The sequence below is a fragment of the Hippocampus bargibanti genome, linkage group LG01 (genome assembly GCF_051943395.1).
Source record: "Hippocampus bargibanti isolate YZ-2025 linkage group LG01, ASM5194339v1, whole genome shotgun sequence".
Classification (NCBI taxonomy): domain Eukaryota; kingdom Metazoa; phylum Chordata; class Actinopteri; order Syngnathiformes; family Syngnathidae; genus Hippocampus; species Hippocampus bargibanti.
The window spans coordinates 8,934,832-8,954,742 of NC_142734.1; the positions used below are offsets into that span (position 1 = coordinate 8,934,832).

Consider the following 19,911-nt stretch of genomic DNA (forward strand, 5'->3'; position numbering starts at 1 on the left):
AAGAGATTGTCTAACATCTCCTGTCCCACGTAAATCTGCTTCAATTCCAAGCCTCGACATGCAGTTCCACATACGCATCGGTGCTTTGCGCTGACGCTCCTGTTTTCTCTTTCACGGGCTCCTCAAGGCATGCATCCATGTTTTGTGACTTTGCGTGCGATATCATTCTAAATATGTCCTGCATTATTTTTTGAGGGGGTAATAAATCACAAAATCCCAATTGAATGGCCATGATTTCTATTTTTAGTGGAAAAAGTGTGTTGTTTCCATTACACTCCATTACTTGCCTTAATCTTAGAACAGAATTGCTTTATTCTTCTTTTCCTTTCAGCTTTTCCCTACAAGGGGTCGCCACAGCAAATTAGTGCCCTCCATCTTTAGAGGTTTGATCCGCATGTTTGTTTTCGCCAAGCTTTTACGTCGGATGCCCTTCCTGACACAACCCTCTGTATTTATCCGGGCTTGGGACCGGCACAAGACGACTTATGTCCCTTTGTGGCTACAGAACAAGCAACTCGCTCAGTAAAATGCTCCCAAACACAAAATGGTTATTGGCACAACATTCAAAAAAGCAAAAACTATACTCACCATTTGATGACAATGCTCTGATAATAATAAAAATAATAATAATAATAATAATAATAATAATAATAAGCAATACCATTATTACCTTTGGGTTGGCTATCCCAAGGAAGTTGTGAGATTGTGTTGGTGCCACTGAAGGAATGTATGATCTTCTTTATACAAATCTGATGACCGCATTTGGGAAGGGTGGGGTCGGGGTCACGTGTCTACAAGACTTTGAAAACATTCTTTCAGCAGGTTGTGTAAACATCCACCGTGGAAATACTAAATTACTTCAGTGGTCTGTTGATTGCTGTTTTTTCCCTTAGCCTGAGTATGAAATATATCTAGTGAAGAGCACAGATGCATTAGCAGAAGTCTCTTCACAACTGCGTAGCGCTGACGTGTGTGTCATTGACTGCTATTATTTTCCTGCATGCTCCGAAACCATCTGAGTGCTTGAATTCATTGGAATATTCCCATCATGGGGGTATAACTCATGGCATCTCTCATACCTCGCTTGCATGTCGTCATATTCTATCCAAGCCTATTTCCTCCCCCTAAACAGCCCCTCCCAGCTGCTGAACTGGCCTTCACCCTCTCCCGAGTGCGGCCTTCCCTCTTCATGAGCTCTGTGATTGTTGGACACAAGCCCACCTATTACTAAGGCCGTATCTCAATCTCTCTGTTTCCTTCTTTTTCTCTGGTTGAAACTCGCGGCATAGACCCTCCCCATCACGGTCAAGGGGCATGCATGTGAACGCCACACGAGGAGAACAAGCTTGGTGCAGGTTTAGAAGGAACAAAAAAAAGGGGTGCAGTTGCACAGAGCTGAAAAAGTTGTGCTGGGTGAAGAGCTTTTGTTCAGTAGAGGCATCGTTTGTCTTCTGTTCTCCGTACTGGGCCTTTACCTTACTTGGTCATCTGGCATCAGCTGGTAAGGGCAGCAACTTGAAGCGGGACCGCAGCTTCGAGACTTGAAGCACAGATGGAATGAATCTCTCTGTGGGATTTTGCACGGAAAGTGAAAGATGAGGCTTGCAATTTGCGGTTCCAGGGAGTGAACGCAGACGATATTTCCGCTGGTCACTTCTTTTGCTTTCCAGTTTTTCAAAACGCCAGGGCCATGCACATTTTTTTTCGGGCATGTCTGAGGTCTCTGCTGATGTCACTACCTTGTGGAATGCGATGTGGAAGTACTGCATCTCCAGCCGGACCATAAGGTAATGGAGATCATCTGGTCTAAGCACTCGTGTGGTTGCTCTACATTAATAGTGCTGGTTGTTCTCTGACTAACCACAGCAGTCTGGATGGAAATTTCCAAAGTGACAGAGCAAAGTGCCATGTCCTGTGCATCACTCAAAACATTTCCTTTCCTCTGCAGGAAAATCTGAACATAATGTTTAAAGACATACAGGCCTCATTGTGAAAATGTTCTTGGTCTTTTGATACTTTCACTGAACAAAGACATCAAAAATCATTTACCAATGAGCTGAAAGTCTGTTTTTGTTGCTGTTGTTGTCGTTAACCTTGAACATGGCTTCATATTGTGTAGCATGAATACGCTGTGGTATTAAAATATCTCTGACTGAACTAAAAATAACTTCAACCCTAAATATAGAATTTCAAATCAATGTCCAATTTTTCAACTGTTCACTGCCAAACGATGTGCAAAAAAGTGTCCACCCCAGTGCAAGGGTTTTTTTTTTTCGTTGTCACTTGAATTCCAGGAGCCACAGAATATTGACTTTTAGGACTACATAAACATTCAATGCAGCGTTAGAAACCTTAGACTATATTATTTCATCAGAAAAAAAAATATTAATTCCAAAGTTATATGGGTCTGGAGTTATCTGAGCTTGAAATGGGGGTGGCTGTACAAAATACAATACCATTCATACATATTGATTTATATGGTGCTTTATCAACAGCTGAAGCTGGAACAAAGCGCTAATGCGGAAAAAATGAAATGCCCCCTTGTGGAAGGAAAAAACATGCCATGGGTCTGGCCAGCCCTTTACCCCATCAAGAAAAACCAAAACTAAAATACAATCCACACATATTGATTTATATAATGTTTTAACACTAGCTGAACAGTAACAAAACGCGAACATGGACAAAAGGCAAATGCTGCCCTCCCGTAGAAGGGAAAAAACTTTCTGGAGGTCTGACCAGCGCTTTTCACACTTTTCAATTCTCGAATAAATTTAGGAATGGTAGCGAATGAGTTATGTACAATGTCTTCTTTCTTTCTCCTGCTTCATTCAAATGACTTCTTAGAAATGAGTTTGCAGGGAACTGTGACAAGCTTATAATGGTCCTTTGGGCTCATCTGACCTGATTATATTTGTTAAACGTGGACTGTAAATTCTCAGTGTTGTGCAATGCTGTAATTCCGTGGCAATCATGGTCGACTGTATCAAGATCAAGGCCACCTTTCAACAAAATGTCAGAATGTATAATTGAAAATAACTTTGTGATAGTACTCACCGTTAACATGAATGTTTTTCCGTTCCTCATGATTGGTAAAAATCCAGCTAAACGATCGGAATGAAAGTCAACTTGCCGGGTCCATAGGCGAAGTTATTGCTAGCTAGCCTGCACACAGCTCATTAGCTTCCACACTTGCTTTCTGCTGTCTCTCGCAGAAGTACAGTAGTCTCGTTATATCGATATCGGTTATATCGATAGTACCGCTTATTACGATACTATTTCCATGAACGCAAGGAGAAAATTACATGCGCTCAGGATCGGATATATCGATAGTCCCGGTTATATCGATATTTTTTCGGACTCCCGAGAATATCGATATAACGAGACTACTGTACTTCTGCGAAGTCCAAGATGGCGCCCGAGTAGGCAGCCTCAGCAAGTGCTCTCATGAGCCTTGCTTTTTTTTGGTTGTTTTTGTCTTGTTTTGTGTTTTCTTTTGTCACTTTGTGTTGTTGTGCATCGTGTGGAACGGATACAGATTGTTTTTCAGCATTTTTGACCACGACATTCATCAAGGAGGAGATTGTGCTGAGCGGTTGCGCCTTTTCGGCAGCATGAATATGCCAGTACTGTTTTTGAATGGGAGGAATGTTGGAGCCATTCGACTGCCATCGCTGGACACCAAAGGGGCCATTGTGCTTTTTTGCGCCTGTAATGGGCAGCATCTTCACAGCCCCGCTTTGTCCAGTGGAAGGTCAGTGCTGTTGGACAGTCTGCGGCTGGATGGATGCATGGCTTGAGGAACCCGCGATAAGAAGAAAGGAGCGTCAGCGCAGAGCGCCGATGCGTATGTGGAACTGTTGCGGCTTGGAATTGAAGCAGATTTATGTGGAACAGGAGATGTGAGACAATCTCTTTTCGTCAATGGATGCTACAGCTGCGTGTTTGCTTTCAACATTTAGCTTGTAGTCGACGTGCACATTCCACCATGATGTCCCTGATCCACTGGTGGAAAGACGCTTTGATCCTCTCCTCGTTCATCTAGAACTGCTTCATGTCATCACAAAGAGGGTACAGCAAGTCCTGAAGAATGAATGTCTCTCTGTGTCTTTGTTTTGTCATATTGTCTCTATGCTGTCATATTATTTGTTATTTAGTTTTTTTTTGTTATTTTGACTTCAAGACGGCGCCGCGAGAGTGGCTGCCTTTCCAGCAGCTCATGTATTTTGTTTTTCTACTTTCATTCCTTTCATCACTTTGCTGCTGTGAAATGTAAATTTCTCCACAGTGAGACTAATAAAGGCATATCCAATCCAATCCAATCCAATTACTGTATATTGCTAACGTTAGCATGGAGCTTATTAAAATGCCACTGACATTTGACTGTTTCATCGATGGTATTGTTTCATTGCAAATTAGAATCAGAACCTCTTCTCTCCACAAAGGCGTTTACCTGTTTTAACATGACGGCCAGTATCATCCAATCAAAATTGCGTTTTCCACCAACCTTGGTCAGGGTCATCCAATCAAAATTGCGCTTTCCGCCAACTGCAAGCCCCAACAGGAAACGAATAGCAGAAAAGCGAGAATATGTATCTAGTTTTATGAGCCATATGCAATCATCAAAAGAGCCATATATGGCTCGCGAGCCATAGGTTCCCAACCCCTGCTATAGATCATGAAGCCTTCATAATAACAGTGATCATTACAACTATTAAATACAATCATGGACACCAATGACAGGTGCTGCTGTCGTTGCACAAGATTGTGGGCAGGGTGATGTTTTTAAATTGCACAACCGTTTTGGCAAAAAATGTCATTTAAAAAGCATGTACGTTGAGCAGAAATAATCAAAAGTTGGAACACACTTTTTCATGCTACTGAAGGAGAAAATGTCTTTCTGAGGTGTTCGCCTTCTGATAGTGTTTTTCAGTTCCCGAGCTAAAAATAAGCCGGTGTTAACTTTTGACCCAGACGGGACTCCATAGAAACAGGGTTGCATCTGATACCAGTCTTATTCTAGTATGTCAGCAAGCATGACTTATTTATTGTGCGGCTCTGGAGACGGCGACACCCTTGCCACCTTATCCCACGGTGAACGTGTCAGGGGACAGAGGAGTAAAGCAGCATGTTGAGTAAAGTCTCGTTTGAAGGGCCTGGAATGCTAAACTGACCTGTCACCCCTGCTTCGTCGGTAAATGGCTTACAAGAAAGACCTCCGGGGACGCTAATACCGGTGGGTGGTGATCAATGTGAGCAGGCGGCAAGGTTGTTGATCTTTTGCTTTTGTTGCTGCTTTGACTCTAACAGACATTTTGAGAAAGGGGAAGGTGGGTGCGGTTATGAAGGGGAACTACTTGTAATGGAAATGCAGTGATCTGCCAAAGCGAGCCTCCGGTTCCGCCGTGGTAAGTGAAAAATAGTCTAAGTGGTGGAAAAGATTAGACATGTCTCGGATGGAAGCCGTATCCTGGTCAGAAATGTCAACCCGATTCTGATATGAAGTTCCTGGAATGGCGGTTCTTGATTTACGTTTGCGTTGTGCTTGTGGAATTGGTGTGAATTGAAATTTACAGTAATGTATAGTAATGTTTCTATCAAATTATAGCGTTTGTGTGTTGAGGAAACATTGCTTTAGCATTGATTTCTCGAGAGGAACATATGTTACTTGCATGTTCTGATGCACTCATATAGTATACCCTAATTTCCCGGTGTATAAGGCGCACCCAAAAGCCTTGATTTTCTTCAAAATATGACCCAGCACCTTATACGCAGGTGCGCCTTATATGTGAAGTAATATTAAGGCACAACAGGGCTCGCAACTACTGTCAGCAGCCACCGACACCATTTTCCCCCAAGTCTCTTCTGTCGCGCCTTACAATTTGTTGTGCCTTATATTTGGGAAACCTTTAGATATGGCTATACTATATTTGGAACACTTTTTTCATTTATTGAAGGTACACCTTATAGTCCAGTGTGCCTTATACAGTATATGGAAAAACTAGGAAAACACACCATTAATTGCGGGTGCACCTTATGTTCGAATGTGCCTTATACACAAAATACAGTACAGAAAATACAGTACTTATCTGGTGTTGCTTTTTTTTGGTTGTTTTTGTCTTGTTTTGTGTTTTCTTTTGTCACTTTGTGTTGTTGTGCATCGTGTGGAACGGATACAGATTGTTTTTCAGCATTTTTGACCACGACATTCATCAAGGAGGAGATTGTGCTGAGCGGTTGCGCCTTTTCGGCAGCATGAATATGCCAGTACTGTTTTTGAATGGGAGGAATGTCGGAGCCATTCGACTGCCATCGCTGGACACCAAAGGGGCCATTGTGCTTTTTTGCGCCTGTAATGGGCAGCATCTTCACAGCCCCGCTTTGTCCAGTGGAAGGTCAGTGCTGTTGGACAGTCTGCGGCTGGATGGATGCATGGCTTGAGGAACCCGCGATAAGAAGAAAGGAGCGTCAGCGCAGAGCGCCGATGCGTATGTGGAACTGTTGCGGCTTGGAATTGAAGCAGATTTATGTGGAACAGGAGATGTGAGACAATCTCTTTTCGTCAATGGATGCTACAGCTGCGTGTTTGCTTTCAACATTTAGCTTGTAGTCGACGTGCACATTCCACCATGATGTCCCTGATCCACTGGTGGAAAGACGCTTTGATCCTCTCCTCGTTCATCTAGAACTGCTTCATGTCATCACAAAGAGGGTACAGCAAGTCCTGAAGAATGAATGTCTCTCTGTGTCTTTGTTTTGTCATATTGTCTCTATGCTGTCATATTATTTGTTATTTAGTTTTTTTTTTGTTATTTTGACTTCAAGACGGCGCCGCGAGAGTGGCTGCCTTTCCAGCAGCTCATGTATTTTGTTTTTCTACTTTCATTCCTTTCATCACTTTGCTGCTGTGAAATGTAAATTTCTCCACAGTGAGACTAATAAAGGCATATCCAATCCAATCCAATCCAATTACTGTATATTGCTAACGTTAGCATGGAGCTTATTAAAATGCCACTGACATTTGACTGTTTCATCGATGGTATTGTTTCATTGCAAATTAGAATCAGAACCTCTTCTCTCCACAAAGGCGTTTACCTGTTTTAACATGACGGCCAGTATCATCCAATCAAAATTGCGTTTTCCACCAACCTTGGTCAGGGTCATCCAATCAAAATTGCGCTTTCCGCCAACTGCAAGCCCCAACAGGAAACGAATAGCAGAAAAGCGAGAATATGTATCTAGTTTTATGAGCCATATGCAATCATCAAAAGAGCCATATATGGCTCGCGAGCCATAGGTTCCCAACCCCTGCTATAGATCATGAAGCCTTCATAATAACAGTGATCATTACAACTATTAAATACAATCATGACAATCATGGACACCAATGACAGGTGCTGCTGTCGTTGCACAAGATTGTGGGCAGGGTGATGTTTTTAAATTGCACAACCGTTTTGGCAAAAAATGTCATTTAAAAAGCATGTACGTTGAGCAGAAATAATCAAAAGTTGGAACACACTTTTTCATGCTACTGAAGGAGAAAATGTCTTTCTGAGGTGTTCGCCTTCTGATAGTGTTTTTCAGTTCCCGAGCTAAAAATAAGCCGGTGTTAACTTTTGACCCAGACGGGACTCCATAGAAACAGGGTTGCATCTGATACCAGTCTTATTCTAGTATGTCAGCAAGCATGACTTATTTATTGTGCGGCTCTGGAGACGGCGACACCCTTGCCACCTTATCCCACGGTGAACGTGTCGGGGACAGAGGAGTAAAGCAGCATGTTGAGTAAAGTCTCGTTTGAAGGGCCTGGAATGCTAAACTGACCTGTCACCCCTGCTTCGTCGGTAAATGGCTTACAAGAAAGACCTCCGGGGACGCTAATACCGGTGGGTGGTGATCAATGTGAGCAGGCGGCAAGGTTGTTGATCTTTTGCTTTTGTTGCTGCTTTGACTCTAACAGACATTTTGAGAAAGGGGAAGGTGGGTGCGGTTATGAAGGGGAACTACTTGTAATGGAAATGCAGTGATCTGCCAAAGCGAGCCTCCGGTTCCGCCGTGGTAAGTGAAAAATAGTCTAAGTGGGCACCTTATACGCAGGTGCGCCTTATATGTGAAGTAATATTAAGGCACAACAGGGCTCGCAACTACTGTCAGCAGCCACCGACACCATTTTCCCCCAAGTCTCTTCTGTCGCGCCTTACAATTTGTTGTGCCTTATATTTGGGAAACCTTTAGATATGGCTATACTATATTTGGAACACTTTTTTCATTTATTGAAGGTACACCTTATAGTCCAGTGTGCCTTATACAGTATATGGAAAAACTAGGAAAACACACCATTAATTGCGGGTGCACCTTATGTTCGAATGTGCCTTATACACAAAATACAGTACAGAAAATACAGTACTTATCTGGTGGAGAAATGTCTACATCGAGGATCCTCTGGTTGTCTCCTTATGCACTTTTCCTTCCCTCCAACATTTCAATGCACATCTTATTTTTCAGCCAATGTCTAAACATACTAAACATATTTGTAGGATCTGCAGAGCCGAGCAAAAATAACTACAGTACTTTGGTGTAACAATGCAGTCCAAATCAAGAATAGCTCATTAGCTGTCCATGTGCAAATTGTTTGCCACTTGCAATTGCCAGTTTTTTTTTCTTCCTCTAAGTGATAATGCCTACGTTTGGCCAGCTTGTCAACCAACAGTCCGACTGCTTTCTGCAGGCTTGCTTTCTTCTGGAGCCCGACTGCAGTATCTACACTGTTCTCATTCGACTTGATACTGTTTGAAATGGTGATTATGGAAGGATGCCGGTTTGGTTACTCTCATGCTCAACAATGATACTCCATTAATTGTCTGACCTGCTGTTTTGCAATTAGTGTGCTTTTTTTTCATGTACATCTTTTTGTGTGTTAAGTCTAAGAATGAGCTCCTTACAAGTAACAAGTAGCACACCTTTGAATGAGTGTGTTGGTAGAGGTAGAGGCTTCCCAACCGTGTAACAGTTGTGTAGTGCAATCCAGAGTGGTGTAGGTTGTACAGAGGGGAATGGGCAGGTTCAAGCTGAGGCCACTTATGTTAGTGGGGACAGAGTTCTTTCCCAGACCCAGTGCAGTGCATCTACGACGAGCACACAGACCACTGATACACCAGCAACAGATACCTTTCTCCAGTCTGTCACAGTTATGTAGTGCTATGCAGGGTGATGTAGTTTGTACAGAGGGGAATGGGCAGGTGCGAGCTGAGGCCACTTATGTTAGTGGGGACAGAGTTCCTTCCCAGACCCAGTACAGTGCATCTCCGACGAGCGCACAGATCCTGACACACCGGCGATTATGAAGGAAGTGACGCAATGGCGCACAGTGTGACACCATGTCCCGCCCATAGTTTCCAGAACAATCTCGAGGCGATTCAGGTTAATCACAAGACGAAACCCATGCGACTTCACCCATAAATCTACAAGGTTTTTCGGGGCTGCTCGCGAGCGGCGTAGCAGCTCTGTACGGAGCTTTGAGACGCCGGCGTAGGAGGGGCAAGCGAGCCGGCGTTGTCGTCAAGCTTCGGCAGCGTGGATTTCGAACGCCGCTCCCATCGATCCACCTCGCTAATCTACGCTCACTACCAAACAAGATGGACGAACTTCTGCTTCTCACAAAGACCTTTAAAACGTTCGCCCGCTCTGCTGCGCTGTGCTTCACTGAGACTTGGCTCAGTGACCGCCACCCGGACTCCGCGCTACACCTACCCGGATTCCGTCTCCTTCGGGCCGACCGTGATACGGAGCAATCGGGGAAATCCAATGGCGGTGGACTATGCTTCTACATCAACGAAGAATGGTGCACCGATGTCACGATGCTCGACGCACACTGCAGCCCTGGTTTGGAATCGCTGTCTCTCAACTGCAAGCCATTCTACTCGCCACGTGAGTTCGCTTCCTTTATTCTCGTTGTCGTGTACATCGCGCCACAAGCTAATGCTAACGTGTGTATACAAACGCTAGCGGACCACATAAACCATCTCGAACTGAAATATCCAGAATCACCCCTGATCATTTTGGGCGATTTTAATCAAACACGTTTAAACCGTGAACTTCCCAAATATTAGCAGCATATTGACTGTTTTACCAGAGGAGAAAGCATTCTAGATCATTGTTACACAGCACTCAAAGGCGCATACCGGTCTGTTGCGCATGCAGCATTGGGTCTTTCTGACCACTATTTAATCCACTTAATTCCCACATACAAACAGAAACTCAAATGTGTAAAACCGGTAGTCAAGACAGTTAAAACATGGACAGATGAAGCAAAGTTATCGCTACAAGAATGCTTAGACTGCACTGATTGGAGCGTCTTTGAAACTTCAACGGGCACATTGGATGAATACACAGACACTGTAACATCATACATCAGTTTCTGTGAGGACATGTGTGTACCAACAAAGTCCTTCCGCTCATTCAACAACAACAAGCCATGGTTCACTCCCAAACTCAGGCAGCTTAGGAAAGAGAAAGAATCCGCATTTAAAAGCGGTGATCGAGCAGTTTACAAACTCGCCCGAAACAGACTGACGAAGGAAATTAACATCGCAAAGAAACGTTACGCGGAGAGGCTTAACAAACAGTTCTCCGCTAACGACTCTGCATCGGTGTGGAATGGCCTGAAAGCAATAACAAATTATCGTTTACCTTCCCCCCAAGCAGTGTACAACAATGGTATGGCTGATGAGTTAAATACATACTTTTGCCGATTTGAAAAGGACACCCCCATTTCCCCGGTCTGCCCACCATTACCAGAAACTACCGTATCTCCGCCCTCTGCCCTACAGATCCACGAACTGGACGTTAGACGGCTCTTCAAGCAGCAGAAGATCAAGAAAGCTGCAGGACCTGACAGAGTGTCCCCCTCCTGCCTGAGAGTCTGCGCTGACCAGCTGGCTCCGGTCTTCACACAAATCTTCAACAGATCCCTGGAGCAGTGTGAAGTCCCATCCTGCTTCAAACAGTCTACTATCGTCCCAGTTCCAAAGAAACCAGCACCCTCGGGATTGAACGACTATAGACCTGTCGCTCTGACGTATGTGGTCATGAAGTCCTTTGAACGCCTCGTGCTGAACCACCTAAAGAACATCACCGGACCTCTGCTAGATCCTCTTCAGTTTGCCTACCGGGCAAACAGGTCTGTGGAGGATGCAGTCAACATTGGACTGCATCACATCCTCGACCACCTTGACAACACAGGAACCTATGCAAGGATCCTGTTTGTGGACTACAGCTCTGCGTTCAATACCATCATCCCAGAACTCCTCATCCCCAAACTTCTCCAGCTTGGTGTGTCCCCCACGATGTGCCAGTGGACCCTCAGCTTCCTGACAGGACGGACACAACAGGTCAGAATGGGAAATATATCATCCACAACACGAACCACGAGCACTGGAGCCCCGCAGGGATGCGTCCTCTCTCCATTGCTCTTCTCTCTCTACACAAACGACTGCACCTCAACGCACCCAGCTGTCAAATTCATAAAGTTCGCAGACGACACCACGGTCATCGGTCTCATCAAAGACGGCGACGAGTCTGCGTACCGACAACAAGTGGAGCAGCTGGAGCTCTGGTGCAGCCGTCACAACCTGGAGCTGAACACGCTCAAGACAGTTGAGATGATGGTGGACTTCAGGAAACATCCATCACCACAGCTACCCCTCACACTATCCAACTGCCTGGTGTCAACCGTTGAGACCTTCAAGTTCCTGGGTATCACAGTCTCCCAGGACATGAAGTGGGAGGTCAACACCAACTCTATCCTGAAAAAGGCCCAACAGAGAATGTACTTCCTGAGGCTGCTAAAGAAGCATGGCCTGCCACATGAGGTGCTGCAACATTTCTACACGGCTGTCATCGAATCCATCCTGTGTTCTTCCATCACCGTTTGGTTCGGGGCCGCCACAAAAATGGACAAAATCCGACTTCAACGGACAGTTAGGACGGCGGAAAAAATCATTGGCACCGCCCTACCAACTCTCGAGGACTTGCACACTGCAAGAATCCAAACTAGGGCGCGGAAAATCCTACTGGACCCTCCGCACCCTGCCCACCACCTTTTCCAGCTACTCCCCTCAGGCAGGCGCTACCGATCCATGCGCACCAAATCCAGCAGACATTTAAACAGCTTCTTCCCCCAAGCCATTAACTCTTTGAACTCTTTCAACAGTAGCCAAAATGGAACTGTATAGTGCCACTTAGCAGTTTTTTTTGACAACGATACTAGTGCAGCGTGTTCTACCGGAAACAAATTCCTTGTGTGTTCTACATACTTGGCAATAAAGATGATTCTGATTCTGATTCTGATTCTGATTATGGTGGGGAAACAGCTTCAGTGGCAACCTGTGCGAAAACAGCCTTGCCACGTTGCCATTTCGAGTTACCTTCTGATGAGTAGTTTTACTTTATTTTAATATTGCTTTGCCAATGACCATTTTGTGTTTGGGGGGCCTTTTATTGAGCATCCTCAGCTTTATTAAGTTCATAGAGTTGCTTTTTCTGTCGCCACAAGGGGACACAAGCCAGTGTCTTATTGCGCAGGTCCCAAGCCCGAATAAATACAGAGGGTTGTGTTAAGAAGGGCATCATATGTAAAAGCTTGATCGATGAAAAGGCTTCTTCAGCCGTCATCTGTACTTCTTTGAAGGTGTCGGACATTACGCTTCTTATCCAAGAAACTTCGTCAGCAAAAAAGCTTGACCAAAAAAAACATGCCAATCAAACCTCTGAAGATGGAATACACTGATTCGCTGTGGTGACCTCTGAAGGGAAAAGCCAAAAAGAAAAGAAGTGATGCCCAAAATAGCTGCAGGTTTTGCACATGCCAGAAACAACTGCATCTCGCAAGCTCAGTCATAGCTCAGTCATTGTTGTTCTTTTTGGGAGGGAGAGAAAAAGGTTACTGGGATTTAGAATGTGACTGAAAGCTGTCAATCTCTTTCTGTGCCTCTTTGGGCTCTCATTTGACTTTTAATGGGATCCTGTATTCCCTTGCATCTCTTCATAGCATCCGCCTGCGGAATAATGAGGGTGTGTGCTGCATTAACTTATGTAATGGTGAGCAAGGGGAGGAGAGGATTTAGGGGGTTTGTGTGATGGTGGTGGCGGGGCGGGGGGCGGTATTACACATCGAGAGGTGGGAGAAGAGAAGAGTGATGAGCTCATTCTACTGCACTGCTACTCTTCTCTGTGGAATGCTGCCCCCTGTGGTCTCGCTGGCACCACGCAGTGCCTTACACAAAAATTTATGAATAATTTACACTCAAATGAGCTATTTTCAACTCACTCTGTGGCTGCGTGTATGTTAAGGGGGCGTATTTATCCATTGAAACAAAGCGTTCCTTCACGGGGGACCTTCATCACCCTGTGATGATGGAGTTAAATGCAATGACACCATGTCAGTTATGCAAGTACACAATCAGCTATATAACGGTGGATCATCACAGTCACAAAAAACATTCTGTATGACAATTCGTTTGTTCATGTACGATTGTGAAAAGCCTGATTGGCTCCGGTCTTCACACAAATCTTCAACAGATCCCTGGAGCAGTGTGAAGTCCCATCCTGCTTCAAACAGTCTACTATCGTCCCAGTTCCAAAGAAACCAGCACCCTCGGGATTGAACGACTATAGACCTGTCGCTCTGACGTATGTGGTCATGAAGTCCTTTGAACGCCTCGTGCTGAACCACCTAAAGAACATCACCGGACCTCTGCTAGATCCTCTTCAGTTTGCCTACCGGGCAAACAGGTCTGTGGAGGATGCAGTCAACATTGGACTGCATCACATCCTCGACCACCTTGACAACACAGGAACCTATGCAAGGATCCTGTTTGTGGACTACAGCTCTGCGTTCAATACCATCATCCCAGAACTCCTCATCCCCAAACTTCTCCAGCTTGGTGTGTCCCCCACGATGTGCCAGTGGACCCTCAGCTTCCTGACAGGACGGACACAACAGGTCAGAATGGGAAATATATCATCCACAACACGAACCACGAGCACTGGAGCCCCGCAGGGATGCGTCCTCTCTCCATTGCTCTTCTCTCTCTACACAAACGACTGCACCTCAACGCACCCAGCTGTCAAATTCATAAAGTTCGCAGACGACACCACGGTCATCGGTCTCATCAAAGACGGCGACGAGTCTGCGTACCGACAACAAGTGGAGCAGCTGGAGCTCTGGTGCAGCCGTCACAACCTGGAGCTGAACACGCTCAAGACAGTTGAGATGATGGTGGACTTCAGGAAACATCCATCACCACAGCTACCCCTCACACTATCCAACTGCCTGGTGTCAACCGTTGAGACCTTCAAGTTCCTGGGTATCACAGTCTCCCAGGACATGAAGTGGGAGGTCAACACCAACTCTATCCTGAAAAAGGCCCAACAGAGAATGTACTTCCTGAGGCTGCTAAAGAAGCATGGCCTGCCACATGAGGTGCTGCAACATTTCTACACGGCTGTCATCGAATCCATCCTGTGTTCTTCCATCACCGTTTGGTTCGGGGCCGCCACAAAAATGGACAAAATCCGACTTCAACGGACAGTTAGGACGGCGGAAAAAATCATTGGCACCGCCCTACCAACTCTCGAGGACTTGCACACTGCAAGAATCCAAACTAGGGCGCGGAAAATCCTACTGGACCCTCCGCACCCTGCCCACCACCTTTTCCAGCTACTCCCCTCAGGCAGGCGCTACCGATCCATGCGCACCAAATCCAGCAGACATTTAAACAGCTTCTTCCCCCAAGCCATTAACTCTTTGAACTCTTTCAACAGTAGCCAAAATGGAACTGTATAGTGCCACTTAGCAGTTTTTTTTGACAACGATACTAGTGCAGCGTGTTCTACCGGAAACAAATTCCTTGTGTGTTCTACATACTTGGCAATAAAGATGATTCTGATTCTGATTCTGATTCTGATTATGGTGGGGAAACAGCTTCAGTGGCAACCTGTGCGAAAACAGCCTTGCCACGTTGCCATTTCGAGTTACCTTCTGATGAGTAGTTTTACTTTATTTTAATATTGCTTTGCCAATGACCATTTTGTGTTTGGGGGGCCTTTTATTGAGCATCCTCAGCTTTATTAAGTTCATAGAGTTGCTTTTTCTGTCGCCACAAGGGGACACAAGCCAGTGTCTTATTGCGCAGGTCCCAAGCCCGAATAAATACAGAGGGTTGTGTTAAGAAGGGCATCATATGTAAAAGCTTGATCGATGAAAAGGCTTCTTCAGCCGTCATCTGTACTTCTTTGAAGGTGTCGGACATTACGCTTCTTATCCAAGAAACTTCGTCAGCAAAAAAGCTTGACCAAAAAAAACATGCCAATCAAACCTCTGAAGATGGAATACACTGATTCGCTGTGGTGACCTCTGAAGGGAAAAGCCAAAAAGAAAAGAAGTGATGCCCAAAATAGCTGCAGGTTTTGCACATGCCAGAAACAACTGCATCTCGCAAGCTCAGTCATAGCTCAGTCATTGTTGTTCTTTTTGGGAGGGAGAGAAAAAGGTTACTGGGATTTAGAATGTGACTGAAAGCTGTCAATCTCTTTCTGTGCCTCTTTGGGCTCTCATTTGACTTTTAATGGGATCCTGTATTCCCTTGCATCTCTTCATAGCATCCGCCTGCGGAATAATGAGGGTGTGTGCTGCATTAACTTATGTAATGGTGAGCAAGGGGAGGAGAGGATTTAGGGGGTTTGTGTGATGGTGGTGGCGGGGCGGGGGGCGGTATTACACATCGAGAGGTGGGAGAAGAGAAGAGTGATGAGCTCATTCTACTGCACTGCTACTCTTCTCTGTGGAATGCTGCCCCCTGTGGTCTCGCTGGCACCACGCAGTGCCTTACACAAAAATTTATGAATAATTTACACTCAAATGAGCTATTTTCAACTCACTCTGTGGCTGCGTGTATGTTAAGGGGGCGTATTTATCCATTGAAACAAAGCGTTCCTTCACGGGGGACCTTCATCACCCTGTGATGATGGAGTTAAATGCAATGACACCATGTCAGTTATGCAAGTACACAATCAGCTATATAACGGTGGATCATCACAGTCACAAAAAACATTCTGTATGACAATTCGTTTGTTCATGTACGATTGTGAAAAGCCTGATGGTAAGAAGTGAGCAGTCAGAGACGTAATCAGCCATTAGACTTAAATTTTTATTCTGATTTTGCTAATTGCAGTGTGCAGGCTTGTGTGACTTTTCCTATATTGCTGTGTTTTTGCCTCTTTTTGATCGGCCGTCGCTGTTGCCTTGACAACCGCTTCTGAGTTCTGTGCACGTGCATGCAATTGCGATAAATCCCGCTTTCAATATTGGCTGGGCCGTCCACTGAGACCCCCCTAATGCCCGCATCTTTCAGCTGTCCTCCATTTGGAATTGATTTTCTTATTATGTCATTCACTAAGGTTCACCGTGTAATGTCTTCTGTTTTTTTCCTCCTGAGGCCATAATTAATACATGGCCACAGAGGATGGATCAGAAGTTCACACAGGATTTGGATGGGGGTACCATTGGCTTTCGGTGACAGGTATTTTTACACTATCAAAGTAATAGCAGGTCAAAATGAAACTGACATTTCAAAGGAGAGAAAACGCTCCTCAGTTTGACTTAAACACGTCTGCCTCTAGTTCAAATGAATTTTCAGAGAAGCTGTCCGTGGCCAGTGGCAATCCTTCGTTCCTTGCTGCGATAAAACAATGGCTTCCCCGCTGCTTTTCTCCTTAACATGCGCCTATTTGCAACCTCTCATCAAAAAAGTTTCTTCAGCCGTCATCGATACTTCTTTGAAGGTGTCGGATGTTTTGCTCCTCATCCGAAAAGCTTCATCACAGAACTAAAGTTGTGCTGGTAACCCTGGCCTTATATCCCTAATGGATCTGATCGGTCCCTGTGTCGGACCCCTGCTCTGATAGGTCCCTGCTGTAAGGTTGGGGAAGCAGTAGAGCACTCCCTGAAGCCAACCTGATTAATTGTACTGTTCTATCCCTGGCTCTGGTTTCACCCCATTAGCCAATCTGATTACCTCTCCACTCTGATTACCTCTATAGGGCTGTCTCTGGCCCTGGAGTCATCTCATTGGACAATCTGATTACCTCTGTTGTTCTATCCCTAACTCTGGTTTTACCTCATTAGCATGACTAAGCCTACGTGGTAACGACCTAAAAAAATCTGTTGTAAGCACATTCAAAATTAAACCTCAAACCTCCATGGCGATTGAGTGAAGGGTTTTGCTGTTTTACAAAAATAGCTTATTTTACTCCCATTTTAAACCATCTATTTTCTTGAGCTAAGATTTTAACCTCACTGTCATCAAATGAGTGGTTGCTAGCTTTTATGCGCCGATTGAGGCCCACTTGCATTGTCCTTGCGATGTTGATAGTCTTTTTTGAGTCTTTTTTTTTAGTTTGCCCAATGTATTGCTCTTTACAATCTTCACTTTACATTGTATAGAATAAACTACATGACTTTGTTTTTCATTTGGCGGCCTATCTTTTGGAAGCATTATTTTTTGTCTTGTGGTTAAAATAGGTAGGAATTTTGTGTTGCTATAAGACCCTTTGTAGTTTTTCAGAAAACCCTGCAATATAAGGTACTGCTACTCCTATCCTTTTAATTTCTTCAGGATTTTTGGTTTCTTTCCCTATTCTTTTCTTTTGACATTTGTTAAAGGACCACTGAGGGTAACCACAGTTTCTGACAAACTGCATTGACTGTGCACCAGCACCATCTGTTGGTGGATTCAGGGCAAAAGAACAGCCTCAAGGTGTGAAAATCTCCTGAGCCTGCTTTTTGGTTGCCGTTCGATGTTAATGACCTTTCCCATCGTGTGAGCAATCTGTCTCATAAAAAGAGATTCCAAACTTCGACATCAAACTTGTCTTAACTGCTAATGGCCACCCACCCCGTCAAACGATTTCAAGGTTTTCACCGTGATGAAGTCAAGGGCAGAGAGTGAAGAAATGAAACAACCCCATAAATGAACACAACTGTGACAAAAGACAAATTGAGGCAGGTAGGGGGTTCCCAAGAGGGATGCTGGGGAACTCCTACAGCTTTCTCAAAACCGATTTTCAGCATTCAAGGTTCACATCATGATTCTGATGCAAAACCGCCACACCTGAGAGCGGCTTGTTTTAAGTCTATATTTGTGCTCTCTCACAGAAAGGTAGCTCTCAATTCAGAGAATCGTTTGTTTAGTTTATCAGGTAGAAATGTGATCCCAAAATTGGACATGATTCTTCCTCCTAAAATGCTGTGATTACATTCACGTAATTCAGTTCGCATTTTGAAGCTTTGATGTTATCCCACCGCATCTCGTGTTGTTTCCCGTCTGACTTTAGATGGGTTCTGGTCGAGAGCTCACATTTCTCCGCCCTTGGCACCCTGTGTCCTAAAGAGCGTGGAAAAATAACTCGCACACGCTTACACTCACAATTGTTGACCTTGCAGAGCTGCGTTTGCTACATGCAGCCTCTGTGTGGACGTATCCAACACCAAGCACATAAATCATGGCAGCAGCTGAATAAATGGACAGGAAGCTAGGAAGAATGGAAATGAAGGTCGGAGAGACACAGCTGAGCCACAATAAAGAGTGAGAGACCTCTATATGAAGGGTGGATGATGATTGGAAGTCCAGGTGGGTGCACTCCTCTTTCATTGACGTTTTCATCGGAAAATGTGCTGATTAGCGCAATACGAACCAGTCCAAAACGGCTGCTTGCTGATGTTGCACAGTGTAGCTCTCCTGTAACCGCGGTCACCTTGGTCTCGTCTCGGACTGCTGAATATTTGTCATCAAGGCCCAGATCAGGTTGCACCGCTGTCTGGTTCAACCAGGAGACAGCCGAGTGGAGGTAGGCTGTGGGTGTGCGTGTGTGTGTTCTTTGCAGGTATGAAGGAAGTAGTTTGTGTAGACTGACGGCTGTGCATGCATAATCGGCAACTTCATTTCTCTCTTCATGTCATTGTGAAGTTGCTATGAAATAGATTTTTGCATTTTACTTTCCTGTATACTAACAGTCGTTTTAATTGTCTGATGATGACAGCTATGCATTTTCTGACAACACCCTAATAATATTCCCATCCATACATTTGCTTTTAGTGTGTGTGTGTGTGTGTGTGTGTGTGTGTGTGTGTGTGTGTGTGTGTGTGTGTGTGTGTGTGTGTGTGTGTGTGTGTGTGTGTGTGTGTGTGTGTGTGTGTGTGTGTGTGTGTGTGTGTGTGTGTGTGTGTGTGTGTGTAAATATATTGAGTTCAGTGTAGTATATTAGAATAGATTAGACTTTATTTGTCTCACAGTGTAGAAATTTACATTTCACAGCAGCAACAACAAAATTCAGGAGCTGCTGTCAAGGGAGCCACTCGCCATCTTGAAGTGAAAAAAAAACAAAAAACAAAGTGACAATGTGACACAACACAAAAGACACAGTCATTCAATTTCAAGCATGTTATACACTCTCTTTGTTGCTTGAAGCAGTTCGAGATTAAAGAGGAAGGATCAAAGTGTCTTTTTCACCAGTGGATCATGACGTCATAGTGTAATGCATGTCTGCTGTAAGATAAATGTCGAAAGCAAACAAAAAGCTGTAGCATCCATTGACGAAAAGGGACTGCGTCACATCTCCTGTCCCACGTAAATCGGCTTCAATTCCAAGCCGTGACAGCTAACGCTCCTTTCTTATCATCGCGGGCTCCTCATGCCATGCATCCATCCATCCAGCCGTAGACTGTCCAAAAGTACCAACCTTTCCACTGAACAAAGCGGGCTCTGAAAATGGTGCCAATTACAGGCGCAAAAAAAGCACAATCACCCCAGAGCTGTCCAGCGATGACAGTCAAATGGCACCGACATTCCTCCAATC

General features: G+C 44.8%; 1 protein-coding gene across 7 annotated transcripts in view; it reads left to right on the top strand.

The window, feature by feature from the left end:
• Positions 1-19,911, top strand: part of iqsec1b (IQ motif and Sec7 domain ArfGEF 1b) — a 133,435-nt gene that overhangs the window by 73,801 nt on the left and 39,723 nt on the right. The window contains exon 1 of one of the 7 annotated variants that reach the window (XM_088994474.1): positions 1,390-1,787. The exons of the other annotated variants lie outside the window; for them this stretch is intronic. Coding sequence (XP_088850600.1) covers positions 1,711-1,787 — 77 coding nt within the window. The 5' untranslated portion in view covers positions 1,390-1,710. Of the gene's footprint in view, positions 1-1,389; positions 1,788-19,911 lie in introns of those variants that run through there. 7 annotated transcript variants of the gene reach the window in all.